General features: G+C 43.5%; 2 protein-coding genes across 3 annotated transcripts; one reads left to right on the top strand and one right to left on the bottom strand.

The window, feature by feature from the left end:
* The first annotated feature begins 5,114 nt into the window (after positions 1 to 5,114).
* LOC106600453 (zona pellucida sperm-binding protein 3) lies at positions 5,115 to 7,141 on the top strand. 2 transcript variants are annotated; one of them, XM_014191815.2, is made up of 10 exons: positions 5,115 to 5,188; positions 5,320 to 5,486; positions 5,566 to 5,669; positions 5,820 to 5,908; positions 5,986 to 6,166; positions 6,277 to 6,382; positions 6,457 to 6,542; positions 6,654 to 6,745; positions 6,862 to 6,941; positions 7,035 to 7,141. In XM_014191815.2, the coding sequence occupies exons 1-9, from the start codon at positions 5,119 to 5,121 to the stop codon at positions 6,927 to 6,929; spliced, it is 963 nt and encodes a 320-aa protein (XP_014047290.2). In that variant the 5' UTR covers positions 5,115 to 5,118; the 3' UTR covers positions 6,930 to 6,941; positions 7,035 to 7,141. The 2 variants fall into 2 exon arrangements, with proteins under 2 accessions (XP_014047290.2, XP_014047291.2); XM_014191816.2 differs by having other exon boundaries at positions 7,020 to 7,098.
* A 3,747-nt stretch (positions 7,142 to 10,888) lies between these two features.
* Positions 10,889 to 21,196, bottom strand: LOC106600269 (homeobox and leucine zipper protein Homez). The gene is made up of 3 exons (XM_014191586.3): positions 20,758 to 21,196; positions 15,080 to 15,252; positions 10,889 to 14,876 (listed from the first exon to the last, which is right to left on the bottom strand). The coding sequence occupies exon 3, from the start codon at positions 14,846 to 14,848 to the stop codon at positions 12,779 to 12,781; it is 2,070 nt and encodes a 689-aa protein (XP_014047061.1). The 5' UTR covers positions 14,849 to 14,876; positions 15,080 to 15,252; positions 20,758 to 21,196; the 3' UTR covers positions 10,889 to 12,778.
* Positions 21,197 to 23,920: the final 2,724 nt, after the last annotated feature.

Genomic DNA, 23,920 nt, shown 5'->3' with positions numbered 1-23,920 from the left:
CCACACAAGTGGCTCAGGTAGTGCAGCTCATCCAGGATGGCACATCAATGCGAGCTGTGGCAAGAAGGTTTGCTGTGTCTGTCAGCGTAGTGTCCAGAGCATGGAGGCTCTACCAGGAGACAGGCCAGTACATCAGGAGACGTGGAGGAGGCCGTAGGAGGGCAACAACCCAGCAGCAGGACCGCTACCTCCGCTTTTGTGCAAGGACAAGCAGAAGGAGCACTGCCAGAGCCCTGCAAAATGACCTCCAGCAGGCCACAAATGTGCATGTGTCTGCTCAAACGGTCAGAAACAGACTCCATGAGGGTGGTATGAGGCCCCGACGTCCACAGGTGGGGGTTGTGCTTACAGCCCAACACCGTGCAGGACGTTTGGCATTTGCCAGAGAACACCAAGATTGGCAAATTCGCCACTGGCGCCCTGTGCTCTTCACAGATGAAAGCAGGTTCACACTGAGCACGTGACAGACGTGACAGAGTCTGGAGACGCCGTGGAGAACGTTCTGCTGCCTGCAACATCCTCCAGCATGACCGGTTTGGCGGTGGGTCAGTCATGGTGTGGGGTGGCATTTCTTTGGGGGGCCGCACAGCCCTCCATGTGCTCGCCAGAGGTAGCCTGACTGCCATTAGGTACCGAGATTAGATCCTCAGACCCCTTGTGAGATCATATGCTGGTGCGGTTGGCCCTGGGTTCCTCCTAATGCAAGACAATGCTAGACCTCATGTGGCTGGAGTGTGTCAGCAGTTCCTGCAAGAGGAAGGCATTGATGCTATGGACTGGCCCGCCCGTTCCCCAGACCTGAATCCAATTGAGCACATCTGGGACATCATGTCTCGCTCCATCCACCAACGCCACGTTGCACCACAGACTGTCCAGGAGTTGGCGGATGCTTTAGTCCAGGTCTGGGAGGAGATCCCTCAGGAGACCATCCGCCACCTCATCAGGAGCATGCCCAGGCGTTGTAGGGAGGTCATACAGGCACGTGGAGGCCACACACACTACTGAGCCTCATTTTGACTTGTTTTAAGGACATTACATCAAAGTTGGGTCAGCCTGTAGTGTGGTTTTCCACTTCAATTTTGAGTGTGACTCCAAATCCAGACCTCCATGGGTTGATAAATTGGATTTCCATTGATTATTTTTGTGTGAATTTGTTGTCAACACATTCAACTATGTAAAGAAAAAAGTATTTAATAAGATTATTTCTTTCATTCAGATCTAGGATGTGTTGTTTAAGTGTTCCCTTTATTTTTTTGAGCAGTGTATTTCAAATATTCTCACTGATCAGGAAAGCTTGTTTTGCTTCATTCTGTTGAGCCATTTTCTTTGTCCAAATTAAGTTCCAACTGTAATGCTGTGTTTGCTGCAATGTAATAGCCTGCTCGTATTTTCCCTGTAAACAATAGCTTGACTTACTTTTGATATTACCCTAATAAAGTTGAGAAACGTTTGTGAAGGTTTGGTGTGGTTGTTATTAAACATTTCACTGCAGTGTGCTTAATCAGGGTCACACAGAGTGTTTCTTGGTAGTCTTAAACAAAAGTATACACCTCACACCAGTGGAGGCTCCTCAGAGGAGGAAGGGGAGGACCATCCTCCTCAGTGAATTTCATACAAATAATAATAGTGAAACATTAAAAAAGTTATCATTTTTAGATAACACTATACTAAATATATTTACATCACCAAATAACTGAGTAAAACACACTGTTTTTAAATGAATGTCTACAGGAGCCTCAGCAGCACTTTATAGGCTGCAAACTTTCTACTTTTAAACTCGGACAAAACAGAGATGCTTGTTCTAGGTCCCAAGAAACAAAGAGATCTTCTGTTGAATCTGACAATTAATCTGGATGGTTGTACAGTCGTCTCAAATAAAACTGTGAAGGACCTCGGCGTTACTCTGGACCCTGATCTCTCTTTTGAAGAACATATCAAGACTGTTTCAAGGACAGCTTTTTTCCATCTACGTAACATTGCAAAAATCAGAAGTTTTCTGTCCAAAAATGACGCAGAAAAATTAATCCATGCTTTTGTTACTTCTAGGCTGGACTACTGCAATGCTCTACTTTCCGGCTACCCGGATAAAGCACTAAATAAACTTCAGTTAGTGCTAAATACGGCTGCTAGAATCCTGACTAGAACCAAAAAATTTGATCATATTACTCCAGTGTTAGCCTCCCTACACTGGCTTCCTGTTAAGGCAAGGGCTGATTTCAAGGTTTTACTGCTAACCTACAAAGCATTACATGGGCTTGCTCCTACCTATCTTTCCGATTTGGTCCTGCCGTACATACCTACACGTACGCTACGGTCACAAGACGCAGGCCTCCTAATTGTCCCTAGAATTTCTAAGCAAACGGCTGGAGGTAGGGCTTTCTCCTATAGAGCTCCATTTTTATGGAATGGTCTGCCTACCAATGTGAGAGACGCAGACTCAGTCTCAACCTTTAAGTCTTTACTGAAGACTTATCTCTTCAGTAGGTCCTATGATTAAGTATAGTCTGGCCCAGGAGTGTGAAGGTGAACGGAAAGGCTGGAGCAACGAACCGCCCTTGCTGTCTCTGCCTTGCCGGTTCCCCTCTTTCCACTGGGATTCTCTGCCTCTAACCCTTTTACAGAGGCTGAGTCACTGGCCTACTGGTGTTCTTCCATGCTGTCCATGGGAGGGGTGCGTCACTTGAGTGGGTTGAGTCACTGACGTGGTCTTCCTGTCTGGGTTGGCGCCCCCCCCCCTTGGGTTGTGCCATGGCGGAGATCGTTGTGGGCTATACTCGGCCTTGTCTTAGGACGGTAAGTTGGTGGTTGGAGACATCCCTCTAGTGGTGTGGGGGCTGTGCTTTGGCAAAGTGGGTGGGGTTATATCCTGCCTGTTTGGCCCTGTCCGGGGGTATCATCGGATGGGGCCACAGTGTCTTCTGATCCCTCCTGTCTCAGCCTCCAGTATTTATGCTGCAGTAGTTTATGTGTCGGGGGGCTAGGGTCAGTCTGTTACATCTGGAGTATTTCTCTTGTCTTATCCGGTGTCCTGTGTGTTTTTAAATATGCTCTCTCTAATTCTCTCTTTCTCTCTTTCTGTCTTTCTCTCGGAGGACCTGAGCCCTAGGACCATGCCTCAGGACTACCTGGTATGATGACTCCTTGCTGTCCCCAGTCCACCTGGCCGTGCTGCTGCTCCAGTTTCAACTGTTCTGCCTGCGGCTATGGAACCCTGACCTGTTCACCGGACGTGCTTGTTGCACCCTCGACAACTACTATGATTATTATTATTTGACCATGCTGGTCATTTATGAACATTTTAACATTTTAACATTTTGACCATGTTCTGTTATAATATCCACCCTGCACAGCCAGAAGAGGACTGGCCACCCCTCATAGCCTGGTTCCTCTCTAGGTTTCTTCCTAGGTTTTTGGCCTTTCTAGGGAGTTTTTCCTAGGGAGTTTTTCCTAGCCACCGTGCTTCTTTCACATGCTTTGCTTGCTGTTTGGGGTTTTAGGCTGGGTTTCTGTACAGCACTTTGAGAATATCAGCTGATGTACGAAGGGCTATATAAAAATAAATTTGATTTGATTTGATTTGATATAGGGTAGCACCATGGTGTAGATTCTGTCCTCCTCTGGGTACATTGACTTCAATACAAAACCTAGGAGGCTCATGGTTTACACCCCATCCATAAACAGTAATTATGATCATTTCCGGAGGACGTCATCCAACCTATCAGAGCTCTTGCAGCATGAACTGACATGTTGTCCACCCAATCAAAAGATCAGAGAATGATTATAGTACTGAAAGCATAAGCTACAGCTAGCTAGCACTGCTGTGCATAAAATGTGTTGAGTAGTTGACTCAAAGAGAGAGAAAGACAATAAATAGTTGAACAGTGACACTAATATCTCCCAATGCCTAAAACCGAGGAGAAAATAAAAGTTGATCAACTCATAATGTCAACCTGTGCATGAGAGGAAGCCAAGCCTGCCCAGTAGCCTTTGCTAACATTTCAGCATAATAAAGGCATAGAATAGTTCTCATAACGTGCAACCAGATAATTTCATAGTAATGTCATCTTTCTCGTAATAATGAGCTAATGGCTTATTTCATTATAACGAGTTATTTAATTATTTTGTATTAACGTGATCTTATCTCGTAATAATTACATAAATGAAAAAAATCTGAGTGGCAACAATACCTCACCGTACGTTGCAGACTTGACAACATGTCCACAACACATGGCAGCTGGGTGGCGGACCACACCTTATTGTCTCTGGGCAACTGGACATCATTGGCAAAAGTGGGCATGCAAGTAATCCATACCCAACCCATTGTGACGTACTCACTTCCAAATCTTGTTTTGGACGAGACTGACTTTATGACCAAAGTTATCCTATGTACACTTTGTAGTCCATTTTGACACGATTATGAATGTTTCTGACTCATATCAATGCCACATAGGCTGTTAATAACCAGACAAGTTGGTTCTACGAGGCAGTCCCCCTTTAATATTTCTGTCTCTGTACAAATACTTTGAAAATGCATTATTGTTTGCTTCTTTCTATGAGCTAATCACTGATCTGACATGACTGAGTGAAAGCACTCCACCATAATAAAAGGTTAAAAAGTGTTTAACCATAGAAACCACTATCTCAGTTTTATTTGCACAATATTAAATCTGCACAAGATTACATTTGCTTGATGTTACTGTTCAACGATATCGTTGCAATGAAAACCAACTGATCCTTTTGCTTTAGGAACTATGGCTGCTTTACACAGGCAGCCCAATTCTGATATTTTTTTCCCCCAGTAATTGGTCTTTTGACCAATCACATTAGATCTTTTCACAATAGCTCTTTTTCATTGCTGATCTTATTGGTCAAAAAACAAACAAGTGAAAAAAAAAGATCTGAATTGGGTTGCCTGTGTAAATGCAGCATATCTGATAATAAATGAGTTAGGAGAATGGGATGAGTTCATAACGATTGCCAAATCAGTGATTGATCGCCTGCAGCTGGAGGTTGTTAACAGCAAACACACGGACGACAGTGATTAACTTGAGTGCTTGCTGGCAGGTATAAATAAGTCTCTTCAACTGAACATTATTATTCAATGAATACTATTTAGTCATGAAGACTTACTTTTGGCATAGTGCGGTCCTCCTAGGCATGGCTGTTGCTACCATTGTGGCATTGGATGGTAATGTGTTCTATTTTCTTTGTGCATTATGTTTTGGAAGTGAGCATTGACATTTAAAAAAACAAATGGCAATGTTGCAGGAGTTATATTTGAGACTATAAATAGGCAGCCTCTTATTTTCCTCCTGGCAGATCTGAAGGTGGACTGTGGCCGTGACTCAGTCACCCTGAGATGGGGGGCAGCCCAGTCACAGATTGACACCTCACTCCTCCGGCTGGGAGGCTGTTATCCAAGCAGTATCTCTGCTGGGGAGGCCATGTTTCAAGTGGAGCTCAGTGACTGTAACTTCAGGAGACTGGTAGGGTTTAGCTAAAGTTATATGTATATTTGGATGTCAACAATGGTGTTTAACCCCTATCCCTTCTACCTCACTACAGGTGACTGGGGACACATTGATGTACATGAATGAGCTGACCTATATGTCTGGTCCCAAAGCTCAACTGAAGTCTTTCTCTCATCCAGTGGTTTGTGCCTATGAAAGGTGATTTGTGGCTGTTTGCATACTCAATACATTTTTCTATTTTATTGATGTTGCATCATGTCCAAATGCTGGACTAGAACAAGTTTAACCATGAACAACTGACTCTGACTCTTGGCTAAATGTTTAATCTATTTCCCTGGGTCTGTGTAGGCCTGTAGACTGGGCGCCTCGCATATTTGACCCAGTGTTTCAGACATATGGTCAAGGAGATCTAGTCTTCCACATGGAGATTATGAAGGGTAGGTTTGACACTGCCTGAAGTACACAACTTGAATCCTGTAGATGTAAGCCTGACCACATGATATGTATCCTACAGATGACTTCTCTGGACCACATCTGTCTAGGGAATACCCCCTGGGCTCCTTCATCCACATCTCTGCAGCAGTGGAGCAGATGTTCCATCAGCCCTTGCTGCTACTGTTGGAGGAGTGTGTGGCAACCACAACACCAGAGCTGCAGTCTGAGGGCCTGGTGCACCCCATCATCACCAACAAGGGGTATGTACCACTGGGCTATACAGCAGGATGCTGTTAGTGCTTTTGCTCCAAGTGAATCTGGATTTGTGCAAAGAATCATTAGTGATTGTCAAATGTTTTGTTCTCCTCAGATGTCTTGTCGCTAGCAAGACTTCAAATTCAAAGTTTGAACCAAGACAGAAAGCCTCTGAAATCCGTCTGTCTCTGCAAGCCTTCAAGTTCACCGTTGGCAAGGAAGTGGGTGTACTAATCTACATGAGTGACATATTTGACACCTTAAATGTGCAGTAATATCCTTACTCTCTTCTCAGGTGTATATTCACTGCAATCTTTTGGCTTGGGACCCCAGTGGCCTTGACACAAGCAAGAAGGCCTGCCACTATGTGAAAGGGCATGGGTAAAAATGTGTACACGTTACAAAGACTAAATATTTTAGAGGTAACTTTTAGCAAGTTAAAGTACTAACTGATTACTACTCTGGTTTCATGTGTTTGTTTTCCCCCTCCAGTTGGGTGCTCCTCGATGACCCCTACCACAGTACCCTCTGTGGCTGCTGTGACTCCAGCTGCGAGTCCCGGAAGACGAGTGGCATTGCATCAGGTACTATTCTTTGTGCACCCCACTAAAATGTTTACTTATTGTCCCAGGGCAATAGACTGGGATGCATTAATTTCTATCCAGCAATCAGGTTAAATGTTTGAACTTCATATTTTCAGGGAAACATGGGATAACTCAAAATGCTGTTATTGGACCACTTGTAGTCACTGACAAATCACTGGCCTGAGAAGATTGAATGGTTTGCTTTTATTCCTCCCCAATTAACATTTGAAAGTTTGTTGTTGGATATGCATTATTTCATTGACCTGTAAGTCAGTTGTCTTTGTTTCAGGTTTGAACCTGAGGCCAGCTGTGACTCCTGGGAGGTGGGCAGCCATATACCACGCATGCCTGACTCTGTAGTGTTTGACTTCATTTGAAATAAATGTTTAATTCTTACAATGTTGTCTTGGTTAAGTCTCTCATTAAGCATCTAAAGCTATAGTGGGTGGATGTTGGTGATGAACTTGGTTTTGGGAGCAGGTCAGTGGCTAACATTGTGCGGTGATGGAGGATGCAGTGACAGTAAATTATGCATTTTAATTATAACATGCTAGAGCTCGGACAATTCAACTATGCTTACAGAGCAGAAACCCACTTAAATTTGTTATTGCTCTAACCTGACGAGGCTCAAGTGCTCTCCTATAGCACCACTGCATTGGCAGAGTAGTCCTGGTATTATGCCTTGGCCATTATGTTTCATGACTGAGCCACACTAGATTGGTGCTAGTGATTCTGAAGTAGACTACAACAGTGCCCTGATGCCTGCAGTTGTGAAAGCGTGACACAGCAGTTGAAGTGGCTATAAATGAACTAAGTGCAGCCTTCACTAGAGTTTTTAGTTGTACTTGGCTGCGAACAAGAAGCCTGAGCCACAACACTAAGCTTGTAGGTACAATCACTTTGACATGGCTCTCCTTTTCTTCCACTAGTCTTTCAGTTTATATTTAACCTTTTACCAAGGTATCTGTTACTGTAGATAATCCCTGTGTACACAATCATAGAAAACAACACCTTCAGTTAAAGGTCCTCAATTGGACCTCTTGAATTGCCCAAGAGGCACCAGTTTGAGTGCTGTGGAGATTATTCCGACAGTAAAGTGTAAACCTAAGGCAAATTTACCCAACTCGGTGCAGATCAAAGGGATCACCAGTTAGCAGCCAACTTCCCAAGCGCATTTATGGGTAAATTCATTGTTGGACCCATTGTAGGAGCATCGTTGAGCACATCTTTCTATGGGAATATGCACTGTTCAAAACCCTCTTGTTGGTGAGAATTTTGCAAGTTTAAAGATTATTTCCAAAAATTCTGTTTGCTCCTACAATGGGTTCAACAATGAATTTACCCATAAATGCGCTTGAAGTTTGCCGCTAACTGGTGATCCCTTTGATCTGCACCGCCACCAAACAGTTCTATTTTTGTTCCACCAGACCAGAGGACATTTCTCTAAAGTACGACCTTTGTCCCCATGTGCAGTTGCAAATGTAGTCTGGCTTTTTTGAGCAGTGACTTCTTCCTTGCTGAGTGGCCTTTCAGGTTGTCGATATAGGACTTGTTTTACTGTGGATATAGATACTTTTGTACCCGTTTCCTCCAGCATCTTCACAAGGTCCTTTGCTGTTCTGGCATTCATTTCCACTTTTCGCACAAGTACATTCATCTCTAGGAGAGAACGGCTCTCCTTCCTGAGCAGTATGACAGCTGTGTGGCTCCATGGTGTTTATACTTGCGTACCATTGTACAGATGAACGTGATACCTTAATGTGTTTGGAAATTGCTCCCAAGGATGAACCAGACTTGTGAAGGTCTACAATTGTTTTTTTTGGTCTTGGTTGATTTCTTTTCATTTTCCTATGATGTCAAGCAAAGAGGCACTGAGTTTGAAGGTAGGCCTTGAAATACATCCACAGGTACACCTCCAATTGAGTCAATTCGCCTATCGGAAGCTTCTAAAGCCATTACATCATTGTTTAAAAGGCAGTCAACTTAGTGTACGTAAACTTCTGACCCACTGGAATTGTGATACAGTGAAATAATCTGTCTGTAAACAATTGTTGGAAAGATTACTTGTGTCACGCACAAAGTAGATGTCCTAACCGACTTGCCAAAACTATAGTTTGTTAAAAAGAAATGTGTGGAGTGTTGAAAAATGAGTTTTAATGACTCCAATCTAAGTGCATGTAAACTTCTGACTTCAACTGCATATATTATACTTTTTTGGGGGGGGCCTCTACTATTTATCACATATTGCTTTTCAATATGCTGTCCTTATCTCATGAGCTCAAAGTGTTTACTGACAACTGGGATCTGTTTCCCCAGCAGTGTCAAAAGTATGTCTACCAGTGGCTGTCATCTCCCCAGGGAATGGGGAACACTGATGTGTTGTGTCAGATGCATCTTAGAGATCTTAACATGACAATACAATTTAAATGAATCCCCATGGGGAAATCCATTTTAAACCTCAGATGATGAGCAATGGTGTGCAACTTTCTGTATCTATCCTTACTCTTACAGCCACCTCTCGCTCACATCCTATTAGATTGAAGATATATGGTTGCAGATAGGCATGTACAGATGTAGGATCTTAATTTGATCACCATGTTGCAGGATTTCTTCAATGCAGGAAATGTAAAACGTGTAGTGTAATTGAGGTTTAAAAAGTCTTCTGACGTTTGTAATTTCCACTTTCAAATTTCAGATTTGATTAATCATAATCCATGATTGTTTAATGCTGTAGCAAACTGGCTAAAATTAAGATCCTACATCTGTATGCGTACTAACAAAACAGTTTGTCAAACAATGTACTATATGGTCTCAATTTATTCAATTCAGAGATGTTTTCACCCGTCAACTGTTTGACACACCCAGGCTCTGCTGAATCCCAGGGGATGTTCAGAGACAGAAACTCTACTCACCCTTGCAGTGAATTTGCATTCCTTCTTTGCGGAAGCGGGTTTCATGTCCCTGTCCTCTGTCTTGACATTCTTCTGCAGCTGACTAACTCTTTCCTCCAGTAGTGCCTTTGCTTACGGTCTCAATCCTGCCTGCTCCCAGACTCCACCTGGTTCTGCCACATCAATCTCCAGCCTGAGCTCTCTGCACGAGCGTGGTAGCTTCAGTGAGTGGTACACACCAGATTACTTGATCTCATTAAAAAAATACATTTCGGCCACATTTTTATGCCAAACATTTTTTAAAGACGTCACAGAAATAATTCAACAGTCCACAAAGTGACAGCTAGGAGGGGTTGGGATCAGGGGAGGGAAAGGGTCTTCCACAACCATTATTTTCACACATTGCCATGTTCAAATTGTATAATTTCTAACCGTAAAAAAATTACCAAACTGTACACTGAACAAAAATTAACGCAATCATTTCAAAGGTTTTACTGAGTTACAGTTTCTTAATTGAAATAAATTCATTAGGTCTTAATTAGGTCTTAATCTATGGATTTCACAAGACTGGGAATACAGATATGCATCTGTTGGTTAGTTACCTTTAAAAATAAACTGGCCTCTCTTCACTGTATGCAATTGTGTTCATTGTCCGTAGCTTACACCACCATGGGGAACTGTTCACAATGTTGACATCAGCAAACCGCTCACCCACACAACGCCATACACATGGTCTGCAGTTGTGAGACCAGTTGCCTGTCCTACTAAAATAATAAAATCTACGTTGGAGGTGGCTTATGGTAGAGAAATTCAAGTATCTGCCAACAGCTCCGGAGGACATTCCTGCAGACATCTGCGACATTGTGTTGTCTGACAAAACTGCACATTTTAGTGTTCTTTTGTCCCTAGCACAAGGTGCACCTGTGTAATGATAATGCTGTTTAATCAGCTTCTTGATATGCCACACCTGTCAGGTGGATGGATGATCTTGCCAAAAGAGAAACGCTCACTAACAGGGATGTAAACAAATTTGTGCACAACATTTGACAGAAATAAGATTTCTGTGCTTATGGAAAATTACTGGGGTCTTTAATTTCAGCTCATGAAACATGCGACCAACGCTTTACATGTTGCATTTATATTTTTGCTCAGTGTGTATTCATTCTACTGCCGTTTCTCATGATTGGTATCAATATATATTTTTAAAGTCCACATACAGATGGTAAAAGATTGGCACAAAATTGTCTTAGCATGCCATCGTTGTCCATTCAAGGAACAATACTTTATTTTTCTGTAAATCAATTCAAACATCAAATGTGGGACTGAAATGTTTATAGTTTTTATCTCTCCTCATAGGGACACCCACCATTATTAACACTCCCATCCGGTAAGATTTCCACGGTGCGTCATTGAAAGTTGTAGCTAACATAACCCAGTCAAGAACTGGAATTGGATAATCACAACACTCTGCAAGTCCTTTCAGAAATGGCAAGTAAACCACATTGGAATTAAAATTACATTTCGTCAAAACGACAAAACAGAGATCCAATTGATCAATTTCGTTATGTGATCTAACATAACATTAAGCCAAAAGACAACTAAGTATTTTGGCATAGTTCTTACCTCTTCCTACAGCATCTGTGATGAAAAGCTGACCCCATCTCAGAAAGTTCAGGGAATGAAAGGCCTCCCTCGAACCAGTTCACACAAACAAGGAAACATTCACACAATTGCAAATATGTTTTTTTTTTTTACTTGTTTCTAGTGACGCAGTAGGGCAAATTTGAAATGTAACAAACATTAATTTATGAAAATGAGTGCCATCTATCCAGTGAAGTACAAATGTAAAAAACTGTTTACAACTGAAGGCTGCAACATGACTAGTGTAATAAGACAAACATTTCTCCTTCAGTATTCTTGTAATCTTCTCATAGCTAACAGAACAAACTTCTACACTAGAAAATATTGATTAAATACTTTCTAGTATACCGGTTTGAATGACACATTTGCATGTTTTTTAATCTCTAAGACATAGGAAATGGCCTGCACAAAACACCAGTTATTGTTTTGGATTATAGTGGACTAAGCCAACCTATTACTTCTATGCCTGAACTTTGAATTTGGTTGGATTACACATTTCCAGTGACTTCTGTGCCCCTAATCATTCTACTCACACAAATGCTCGATATAGGCAGAATACTCTACTCCCACCAATCTGGGGTATGAACAAGGGGAAATAAACTGCACACACAACGATAAAATAAGCCTACATTGCAGCCCTTCAGTACATAATTCATTTTCAGAGGTGAGCAGAGGCCAAAAATACAGGATTTTACAGGACCAAAGAGTGCAATTCAGTTGATCAAAATGTTTTAAACGTGTGGTCTGCACGGACATTGAACTTCACTTTAAAACATCTGTAGGTCAGTGCAAACTGCATAACAATTTTAATAGGAATTCAAACTTTTATAAAAAGGAATACATTTAATGAACATTATGGCAGCTAAAATGTCAGGGTTAAAAATATTCAAGTGCAACGTGTCTATTTAGAAGGATAAAGTGTTAATGTCCAGTTTGTTAATCTAGTGGAAAGGAATTGTAGGTTGTAAATTAATGATTACTACTTTCAGTGATTAGTCAGTGTCTTTACCCTAAGACTCATAAATTGTTCTATTTAGGTTTCCACAGTGCAGTTTCACTTCTGAAAAATGGAGAACTACACTACCTAAGGAGCTCCAACCAATACATACTTTATATCCAGTTAATTATATTTTGCTACAATACTAGACTACAAATTATATCATAACACACAAACAACATAAGGGGGTGGGGGAATTGAACCAGTGCACTAGGTAATGTCCTATCTATAGTAGGCAGGCAGCACAAGCAGGACCTCAAGACCAAGCTTATGAGAAAAAAAACACTGAATGCAGCAATAATTCAGCACAGTCACCAGATCTGTGCTTATACTACAAAGACAGTAAGCATTTAAGAGTCACACCTGCTCACATTAAAGCTAAGTAAATTCAATATGAAACGTTTTTGTAACTAATGAGCGTCATCGGTCTGCGTAAGACATGATCTGTCTTGTCCTCTGTAAAAAAAGAGAGTGCCGATTTCCAACCCTTAGCCGCCCACAATCTCAATCAGTAACATTGGTTTCTGGGTCAATTTCCTTGCTCTCCTGAGATGCAAACCAGTCTCGCACCTGCTGGTAGCTCATTCGTGACTTTTTGCAAAGGGCATCAAGGTCTTTCTCATGAAGAACCCCTGTCAAGCGATGGTAAACCCCCAGCGGCTTGATGTCCGGGAAATCTGCAGTGGATGTTGCTGTGGCGCCATTCGCTTGAGTCTTACGTTTGCGGCTACCCATAACCCGAGGGATCCCACTGGAACCGTTTCCACCGGTGACTCCACTGCCATTTTGCTGTGTGGCTAGTTCAGCCAGAAATTGTTCACGGACCCCCTGCACCCAGCGTAGCTGCCCATTTTTAACAGCGTAGCGCGTATCCCCAAACCACTGGATGATGTCTGCACGGGGCAAGCCTGTGAGTTCTACCAGCTGGGTGTAGTCCTCACTCTTAGGCCACTGGCAGCGCAGGAAGTGCTCCTTTAGTATGTCCAGTTGTTCCTTGGTCTTCCGTGGTCGGCCAGCAGGTGTAAGAGGAGACCAGGATGAGGGAGGACTGGAGAGAGACAGGGCTGTGAGTGAGGCTTTGGCTGAGCAAGCAGACTTCTGCAGGGTGCTGGTGCTAGTGGAACTATGCTTAATAGTGGGGACAGTAGTCGAAGGGGGAGGGGTGGTAGAATGAGAGGGGGAGGAAGAAGCAGCGCAGATGGTAACGGCTGATGGTGGTTGTTTAATCTCTGGGTCTTTGTTGCCTCTAATAAACTGTAGGGGCTTTTCTTCCTTTTTCACCTCCACTTCCTTAACAGTCTCAGTGTGAACAGAGGCTTCCTCTGCAACCTCCTCCACTGCTCCCTCCCCAAAGGTCTCCAGGCTGTTTGACAGGAAGTTCTGGAAGAAATGTGAATCTTTCACCCCATTGCTGCGAGCTCCCTTCCCTTGAGCCCCTCTCTGCACTTCAATACCATTTTCTTGATCCCGAGGCCCGTGAGCTACGAGTGGAAAAGACTGAACTTGCTGAGACTTGTCCTTTGCTTCTCCTATGATGAGCTGAGGGTAGACCATGGATGTTCTAAGCAGTCCGCGCCCATTTCTAAGCTGGTACCGGCTGTCGCTGAACCATTTGCGGATGTCATTGCGGCTCAGGCCCGTTTCATTCTGCAGGCATCGAAGCTCTGTCTCCGCAGGCCAGTTTTCCCGCAGGAAGCTGCTGCGAAGGACTGCAAGCTGAGCTTTGGTCTTTTTGTAGCGTCCGCGTTGCTGTTGCTGTGTAGAGCCAAGTGAGGTCTCAGAGAGGCTCAGGGAAGCCTCTGTTGCAGTAGCTGCTGGCATGTCTACAGGAGGGTGGTAGTAGTATGAATCCTGAGGGGGTGGGAGAGAGGAACTGAAATGTCGGATAGTGGAGGCTGGTTTGCAGTGTTCTGGAGTCTCATGTCTGGCTCGTTTTCTTGGGTGGAGCAGGGAAGAGTTAAGACCATTATTCATTTGACCTTTGTCCTCTGCTTCCACAGACATCTCCCCACACCCCTTCCTCATCTTCATCTCCTCTTTCTCATTTGCATAGTCGTTAGTCCACTCAGGTCCGGCCAGCTTGCCACGCGTCTCCTCAATCTCCTCTGAGGCCCAGCTGATGCCGTATTTGATTCTCTGCACCATGAACCAGACCTTGACTTTGTCCAGAGGCAGGGCACAGAGCCGTGCCAAGGCATTCACCTCACGAGATGTTGGGTATGGGAACACATTGAATGCCTGGACCAGCTCTTGGATGGTGTCAAGCTCACGTGTCTGATTTGACTGTGTCCATACTAGCTTCAGGCCCTCAGAGACCAAAGGCAGGCACACCACAGAGTTGTGGTTGGTGCTGAAACTAACACCACCATCTCTGACCTTGCCTCCATCACTGTCTGTTGCATTGTGGTCAAAGGATAGATGGCTCTTTCCATTGGTTATCTGGTGGTGTGGAGTTTTGGAGGAACGCGGGGAGGCATGCTTTCCTTCACACGCTGTCTTCGTGACGTCACTCTGGAATGACTCCATGTTCACCTCCAGTCCTATTCTTCTGTTACGGTCAACGTGTGTTGCCATCGGTGATGTCACAGCACGTCACTCCAGTCTAGTAGAGATAAGACAAAGATGTAAAATACATTGTGCTCAAATTGATTATCACACTAACAAAAAATATGTCTAGTCCAGGGGTCTCCAACAGGTAGATCGCTTGCCTGTCGGGCTGAAATTAGCATTTGAATCAGGAAAGTGTGCTCTCACAACCTCTACAAGCAAGAATGTTGATTTTTTTTTTATTTTAATGTACTTTACCGGTTGTCCGTGCAGTTGGTCCTTTTGGCGGTAGGAATGTGAGACAATATATCCACAGTAAAGTAGAATTACATCAACTTTTCAAAGCGCTATGTCCTCTTTTCACAAGTTCTCTGTCCTCTGAGAATCAAGTTTGACCCACCACCAGAGGCAGTGAATCACAACAGAAACACCTATGGAAAGAGAAAGATTGAACATTTGACATTTTCAATGTGTAGGCGATTCATACATGACAAAATATATAAAAATTGTCATTCATAGAGTAAGATGTTTGATTATATAATCTCTTTTTGAAAAACAGCTATGGCAGAGGACAATTGACTTCATACAAAAGGCAAACTCGAGACTGGCTATTAGGGAGAATTTTTGTACAACTCTGCCCGATTCTGACCAAAAGCATAAATTAACTGTCAATTCACAGAGAAAACTCTATGGAACGCAACAAGTGCATATTTTGTATTTCTTATATTCCTTTTGTTGTAGCATTATTGAGAGGGAACCTGGAAGTAAACATTTTATTGTACTGTAGTGTGTACACCATTTGTATCATGTGCACATTTCCCCCTGACAAATATATTTACAAAGTTTGGATTAAATCCAATATCCCATACGGTCCTTTTTGCCCCCCTGGTCCTGGAGGGCTGCAGTGTGGATGTCCTAGCCTGGCACTAACGGCAGGTAGCCTAGCGATTAAGAGCATTGGGCCAGTAACAGACAGGTCACTGGTTCGAACCCCAGAGGAAACGAGGTGAAAAGTCTGCCAATGTGCCCTTGAGCAATGCACTTCACCCTAATTGCTCCTGTAAGTCGCTCTAGATAAGAACATCTGCTAAATGACAAAAATGAACTAACATCTAATTCAACTTCGATCGCCAATACCGAACCTTCATTAGCTGAATCAGGTGTACAGTCGTGGCCAAAAGTTGAGCATGACACAAATATTAATATTCACAAAGTCTGCTGCCTCAGTTTGTATGATGGAAATTTGCATATACTCCAGAATGTTATGAAGAGTGATCAGATGAATTGTAATTAATTGCAAAGTACCTCTTTGCCATGCAAATGAACTGAATCCCCCAAAAACATTTCCATTGCATTTCAGCCCTGCCACAAAAGGAGCAGCTGACATCATGTCAGCAATTCTCTCATTAACACAGGTGCGAGTGTTGACGAGGACAAGGCTGGAGATCACTCTGTCATGCTGATTGAGTTCGAATAACAGACTGGAAGCTTCAAAAGGAGGGTGGTGCGTGGAATCATTGTTCTTCCTCTATCAATCATGGTTACCTGCAAGGAAACACGTGCCGTCATCATTGCTTTGCACAAAAAGGGCTTCACAGGCAAGAATAATGCTGCCAGTAAGATTGCACCTAAATCAACCATTTATCGGATCATCAAGAACTTCAAGCAGAGCGGTTCAATTGTTGTGAAGAAGGCTTCAGGGCGCCCAAGAAAGTCCAGCAAGTGCCAGGACCGTCTCCTAAAGTTGATTCAGCTGCGGGATCTGGGCACCACCAGTACAGAGCTTGCTCAGGAATGGCAGCAGGCAGGTGTGAGTGCATCTGCACGCAGAGTGAGGCGAAGACTTTTGGAGGATGGCCTGGTGTCAAGAAGGGCAGCAAAGAAGCCACTTCTCTCCAGGAAAAACATCAGGGACAGACTGATATTCTGCAAAAGGTACAGGGATTGGACTGCTGAGGACTGTGGTAAAGTCATTTTCTCTGATGAATCCCCTTTCCGATTGTTTGGAACATCTGGAAAAAAGCTTGTCCGGAGAAGACAAGGTGAGCGCTACCATCAGTCCTGTGTCATGCCAACAGTAAAGCATCCTGAGACCATTCATGTGTGGGGTTGCTTCTCAGCCAAGGGAGTGGGCTCACTCACAGTTTTGCCTAAGAACCCAGCCATGAATAAAGAATGGTACCAACACATTCTCTGAGAGCAACTTCTCCCAACCATCCAGGAACAGTTTGGTGACAAACAATGCCTTTTCCAGCATGATGGAGCACCTTGCCATAAGACAAAAGTGGCTAAGTGGCTCGGGGAACAAAACATCGATATTTTGGGTCCATGGCCAGGAAACTCCCCAGACCTTAATCCCATTGAACTTGTGGTCAATCCTCGAGGCGGACGGACAAACAAAAACCCACAAATTCTGACAAACTCCAACCATTGATTATGCAAGAATGGGCTGCCATCAGTCAGGATGTGGCCCAGAAGTTAATTGACAGCATGCCAGGGCGGATTGCAGAAAAAGGGTCAACATTGCAAATATTGACTCTTTTCATCAACTTCATGTAATTGTCAATAAAAGCCTTTGACACTTATGAAATGCGAGTAATTATACTTCAGTATTCCATAGTAACATCTGACAAAAATATCTAAAGACACTGAAGCAGCAAACTTTGTGGAAATTAATATTTGTGCCATTCTCAAAACTTTTGGCCACGACTGTATACAATGAATGAATAAGGGCATAAATGGGACAAAATATGCAAACCCTGCAGCCTTCCAGATAGGAGTTTACATGATGATTACAATAACATAAGCCGAAACTAACCCAAAATGAAATTAGCTAAGTATTTGAGAAATTAGATCAAGTTGACTAAGATATGCGGTCTAATTCTGGGACGGCGTTATGGGCGGGCAACCGTACCTCCGTGCCTGTCCAAATGGAGCTGGAGGAGATGGCTGCCGTTTTACGGTCCCCTAAACAATTGTGCGTGTTTCTCTCCCCCCCCCCTCGCATTATTTGTAACTTATTTTGTACATAATGTTTCTGCCACCGTCTCTTATGATGAGAAAAGAGCTTCTATATATCAGGACAGCAATTATTCACCCCATACTGGATAAGATTTTTTTTTCTTTAACGAGTCGGACGCAAAGGATTTACTCCAGACACCCGACAAGGCCCTCATCACCGTCATTCGCTAAGCTACAGGACTGTTTTGCTAGCCCAGACTGGAATATGTTCCGGGATTCTTCCGATGGCATTGAGGAGTACACCACAGTCACTGGCTTCATCAATAAGTGCATCGATGATGTCATCCCCACAGTGACTGTACATACATACCCCAACCAAAAGCCATAGATTATAGGCAACATCCGCACTGAGCTAAAGGGAAGAGCTGCTGCTTTCAAGGAGCGGGACTCAACCCGGAAGCTTATAAGAAATCCTGCTCTGCCCTCCGACGAACCATCAAACAGGCAAAGCGTCAATACAGGACTAAGATTGAATCATACTATACCGGTTCCGACGCTAGTCGGATGTGGCAGGGCTCGCAAACTATTACAGACTACAAAGGGAAGCACAGCCGTGAGCTGCCCAGTGACACGAGCCTACCAGATGAGCTAAATTACTTCTATGCTCGCTTCGAGGCAAGTAACAAACACATCCACTACGCTGAACCTCAACACCAAGTTCCTTGGTGTTCTTTACCAGGCGGTGTCAGAGGAAAGCCCTAAAAATAGTCAGACTCCAGCCACCCTAGTCATAGACTGTTCTCTCTGCTACCGAAAGGTAAGCGGTACCAGAGCGCCAAGTCTAGGTCCAAAAGACTTAACAGCTTCCACCCCCAAGCCATAAGACTCCTGAAGAGCTAATAAAAAGGCTACCCAGGCTATTTGCATTGCCCTCCCCCCTTCACACTGCTGCTACTCTGGTTATCATCTATGCATAGTCACTTTAACTCTACCTACATGTACATATTACCTCAATTACCTTGACTAACCGGTGCCGCCGCACATTGACTCTGTACCTGTGCCCCCTGTATATAGCCTCTATTGTTATTTTACTGCTGCTCTTTAATTATTTGTTAGTTCTTTTTTATTTACTTTTTACTTAACACTTGTTTTTTCTTAAAACTGCATTATTGGTTAAGGGCTTGTAAGTAAGCATTTCACTGTAAGGTCTACACCGGTTGTATTCGGCATATGTGACAAATCACGTGTCACTAAAGACCCTGGTTCGATTCTAGGCTGTATCACAACCGGCCGTGATTGGGAGTCCCATAGGGCAGTGTACAATTGGCCCAGCGTCGTCCAGGTTAGGGTTTGGCCGGGGTACGCCATCATTGTAAATAAGAATTTGTTCTTAACTGGACTTGCCTAGTTAAATAAAGGTTAAATAAAAATCACAAGTGCATAGGCCTAGAAGGGAAGGGTTGTGTGGCAAAGATATGGTCATCGCTCTCCAGAATGCATGCACTCAGCTTTACAGAATGTGCCCCATTGTCTCCTGCCAATTCTTGCACATTCATTGCTTCATTGTGTGAATTGTTTGCCCTTTGATTATTTATTTTTATAAATTCCCTTTTACATATTTAACCAGTAGGCCTAGTAAAATGTACCATTAATCCCAGTCATTTGGTTACATTCATTTCTGTTAACGCATGTATTACAGTCATTTACGTTCACATTCTCGGAGTGTAAACGTTGTTTGCAGAGTTCACAACCGGCTACACTTGTGAGAAACAACTTTTGGTTAATTTCATAACCATCATCTACGAGTTTTGTAAATGTCATTGTCTTTTGTTTGGAGTGCTTCATGTGAGCATGTGTCTGGATTCTCTGTCCTGATAACGTTGAGGGAGTGTGCGCGCTTGAGCACACCAAACTGCTGAGGTCATACAAAATTGCACTTCACTAGAGATAGCTCAAATCAAGACAGAGGCAGACAGACGCAAAAGAGATTAATGGGATTAAAAGAACCTGAATGTATCAGGATATTTCCTACTGTTTCTATTTATTGGCTTTAGGCCTATGCATTTTACTTAGTTGACGATGGAAGTGATAGCCTATAGGCCAATGGCGCAGTAGACCTATCTCGGAGTTCCAAGCGCTAATTTCTTTAGCCGCCAATGGATCACGGTGTAGGCAATCAATGTGTCCATATGGCAAAGGCTGGTGCTCTTGCATTAGTGACATTTAAACTTTTTTATTTGTTTCATTTTAATTAACTCAGATTTTTATGATTAACCACGTGACAATTATTGAAATGAAACGTGTCCATCTTCTCCAACTTTTTATTTGCATTTACAAATACTCAACTGACACGCAGATAGGTAGAAATGTAGGATCAATTGTAAGCTTGCCCAAATTTGAAACTCAGGAGCTGCCCATTTCTTTATTGTGACACCCATTTACTAGAACACCCATTGATAAAAAACGGTCCCGCCTATAGAATTCAAATGGCAGTCCAATTGGTTCCTTCGGGCGCTGGCCCTGATCCAATTTACGAGACTGACGGTCAGGGGCTGGGCTATATAATCTCCGAACCCAGAACCAAATCACTCAAGTGATTAGCGAACTAAATGTATCATGCTGCGTTCTGTTGCAAGTCATTCGTTTTCGGAAATTATACATTTATATTCCCCAAAATGATGTGGGTCAATCAGTGAGCGAGCAAACTAGTAGCCCATGACAACAACAAAAAAATGCTAGGTACAAATGTGGCCGAAGACAGAGAAAGATATCCGGCGCTTTGCTAATAGTAGCCTAAACAGCCCTCATAATTTTAACATTGTTACAAATGTAACATCAAGACAGCATACAATGCTGAACAGCTCACAAGTTGGAACAGATATTTTGATCCTTTGTGGCGTACTAGCTCAAATGGTCAGACTGCACAGGCGCACTCACTCGGACACGCTTCGGTAATAACAAAGAAACAAACTTACCGGAATCATGTATTATCCCATTTATTCTCTGGCGTTGTATAAAGTTTTTTATTTTTTTATATCCCAGTCTTTTTGTTTTTTTTGTTAACCCTGTTAATGGCTGAAGTTGGAGAAAAAACACGGGGAAACAATAGTCTGTCTGACCCTGTCGCTTTATCTATCCGTCGAACCTCAAAGGGGTTCTCGTTTCGGATACAATGACGCGAAACAATTCTAGAACTTTGTTATGTCTCAAGTTAATAAGACCCAAACGAATACTTGATATGATACACCTTTAGAAGTGAATCAGCAATTGGTTGAACCCGTTTCCTTACTGTACCCCTCTCGGTCAGTTGTTGCTTTAATTCTGAAAATCCGAGCGTTTCCCCTGTCCTGCCAAGACGAGGACCACAAACTCACACAGGACCACCATCTCCTGAGTGACGATAGAGAGGGTGTGGCATTCTATGCAAAGCAGGACTGGGATTGGATGAAAGCGCTTGTAAAGGACTGGTCAGCAAAATAACTCTTCTAAAACACGCTGATGGACACTGCAATCGCCATGTTTGTAAGGTTATATAAATATAGAGTTTTTCGAAAGTGTTTTCAGACTTCAGTGAGCGCAGACTACATAGACGTGTAAACTAAATGTACAACGTTCTAAAAATAATCTACTTTGTCACATAAGCATTATTTGACTCAAAGACCAACAGTGGAGCATTTTGTGATCAAATAAAAATGTTGCCCTAGGGGGATTCGACCACACGGCCATCGTACTTTAAGAAAAGTAATATATGGCAATATATTTATATTACTTATATGTTTTATATGGGCATATGTGGTGGAAACATACATTATAAATACAAAATATGTGGACACCACTTCAAATGAGTGCATTTCAGCCACACCCGTTGCTGACAGGTGAATAAAATCGAGCACACAGCCATACAATTTCCATAGACAAACATTGGCAGTAGAATGGCTTTACTGAAGAGCTCAGTGACTTTCAACGTGGCACCGTTATGGTATGCCACCTTCCTTACAAGTCAGTTTGTCACATTTTTGTGCTGGTAGAGCTGCCCTGGTCAACTGTAAGTGCTGTTGGAAACGTCTAGGAGCAACAATGTCTCAGCTGCGAAGTGGTAGGCTACACAAGCTCACAGAACGGGACCGTGGAGTGCTGAAGCGCATAGTGTGTAAAAATCATCTGTCCTCGGTTGCAACACTCACTACTGAGTTCCAAACTGCCTCTGGGAGCAACGTAAGCAGAATAATTGTTCATCGGGAGCTTCATGAAATGAGTTTCCATGGCCGAGCAAGCCAAAGATCAACCATGCACAATGCCAAGCATCGGCTGGAGTGGTGTAAAGCTCTCCTCCGTTGGACTCTGGAGCAGTGGGGACTCTGGAGCAGTGGAAATGCTTTCTCTTACCTGTTTCAGCATGACAATGCCCCCGTGCAAAAAAGCAAGGTCCATATAGAAACGGTTTGTCGAGATCGGTGTGGAAGAACTTGACTGGCCTGCACAGAGCCCTGACCTCAACCCCATCGAACACCTTTGGGATGAATTGGAACGCCGACTGGAATGCCGACTGCAAGCCAGGTCTAATTGCCCAACATCAGTGCCTGACCTCACTAATGCTCGTGTGGCTAAAGCAAGTCCCTGCAGAAATGTTCCAACATCTAGTGGAAAGCCTTCCCAGAAGAGTGGAGGCTTTTACAGCAGCAAAGAGGGGACAAACTCCATATTAATGCACACAATTTTGGAATGAGATGTTTGATGAGCAGGTGTCCATATACTTTTGGTCATGTAGTGTATTTGCCCACATATAAAATCAAATTATGTTTTATTTGTCACGTGCCGAATACAACAGGTATTACCATGACATGCTTACTTACAAGCCCTTAACCAACAATGCAATTCAAGAAATAGAGTTACGAAAATATTTACTAAATAAACTAAAGTAAAAAAAAAGAAAAGTAGCACAATAAAATAACAATACAGAGGCTATATGCAAGGGTTACCGGTACCGAGTGAATGTGTGGGGGTACAGGTTAGTCAAGGTAATTTGTACATGTAGGTAGGGGTAAAGTGAGATAATAAACAGCGAGTAGCAGCAGTGTAAAAACAAAGTGTGTGTGGGAGGGTCAATGTAAATAGTTTTCATTTGATTAATTGTTCAGCAGTCTTATGGTTTGGGGGTAGAAGCTGTTAAGGAGTCTTTTGGACCTAGACTTGGCGCTCCGGTACCGCTTGCAGTGCGGTAGCAGAGAGAACAGTCAATGACTTGGGTGACTGGAGTCTTTGACAATTTCTTGGGCTTTCCTCTGACACTGCCTTGTATATAGGTGCTGGATGGCAGGAAGCTTGGCCCCAGTGATGTACTGGGCCGTATGCACTACCCTCTGTAGCGCTTTACGGTCAGATGCCGAGCAGTTGCCATACCAGGCGGTAATGCAACCGGTCAGGATGCTCTCGATGGTGCAGCTGTAGAACTTTTTGAGGATCTGGGGACCCATGCCAAATCTTTTCAGTCACCTGACGGGGAAAAGGTGTTGTCGTTCCCTCTTCTCGACTGTCTTAGTGTGTTTGGACCATTAAGTTTGTTGGTGATGTGAACACCAAGGAACTTGAAACTCTCGACCCGCTCTACTACAGCCCCGTTGATGTGAATGGAGGCATGTTCGGTCCTCCTTTTCCTGTAGTCCACAATCATCTCCTTTGTCTTGCTCACATTGAGGGAGAGGTTGTCCTGGCACCACACTGCCAGGACTCTGACCTCCTCCCTATAGACTCTCTCATCGTTGTCGGTGATCAGGCCTACCACTGTGGTGTCATCAGCAAACTTAATGATGGTGTTGCAGTCGTGGGTGAACAGGGAGTACAGGAGGGGACTAATCACACACTGCTGAGGGGCCCCAGTGTAGAGGCTCAGTGTGACAGATGTGTTGTTGCCTACCCTTACCACCTGGAGGCGGCCCGTCAGGAAGTCCAGGATCCAGTTGCAGAGGGAGGTGTTTAGTCCCAGGGTCCTTTGCTTAGTGATGAGCTTTGTGGGAACTATGGTGTTGAACGCTGAGCTGTAGTCAATGAACAGCATTATCACATAGGTGAACAGCATTCTCACATAGGTTCCTTTTGTCCAGGTGGGAAAGGGCAGTGTGGAGTGCGATTGAGATTGCA

This window comes from Salmo salar, chromosome 03 (genome assembly GCF_965601325.2).
Source record: "Salmo salar chromosome 03, fSalSal1, whole genome shotgun sequence".
Lineage (NCBI taxonomy): Eukaryota > Metazoa > Chordata > Actinopteri > Salmoniformes > Salmonidae > Salmo > Salmo salar.
Note: the sequence above shows the minus strand (reverse complement) of the source record. Positions and strands in the feature narration are given on the sequence as shown.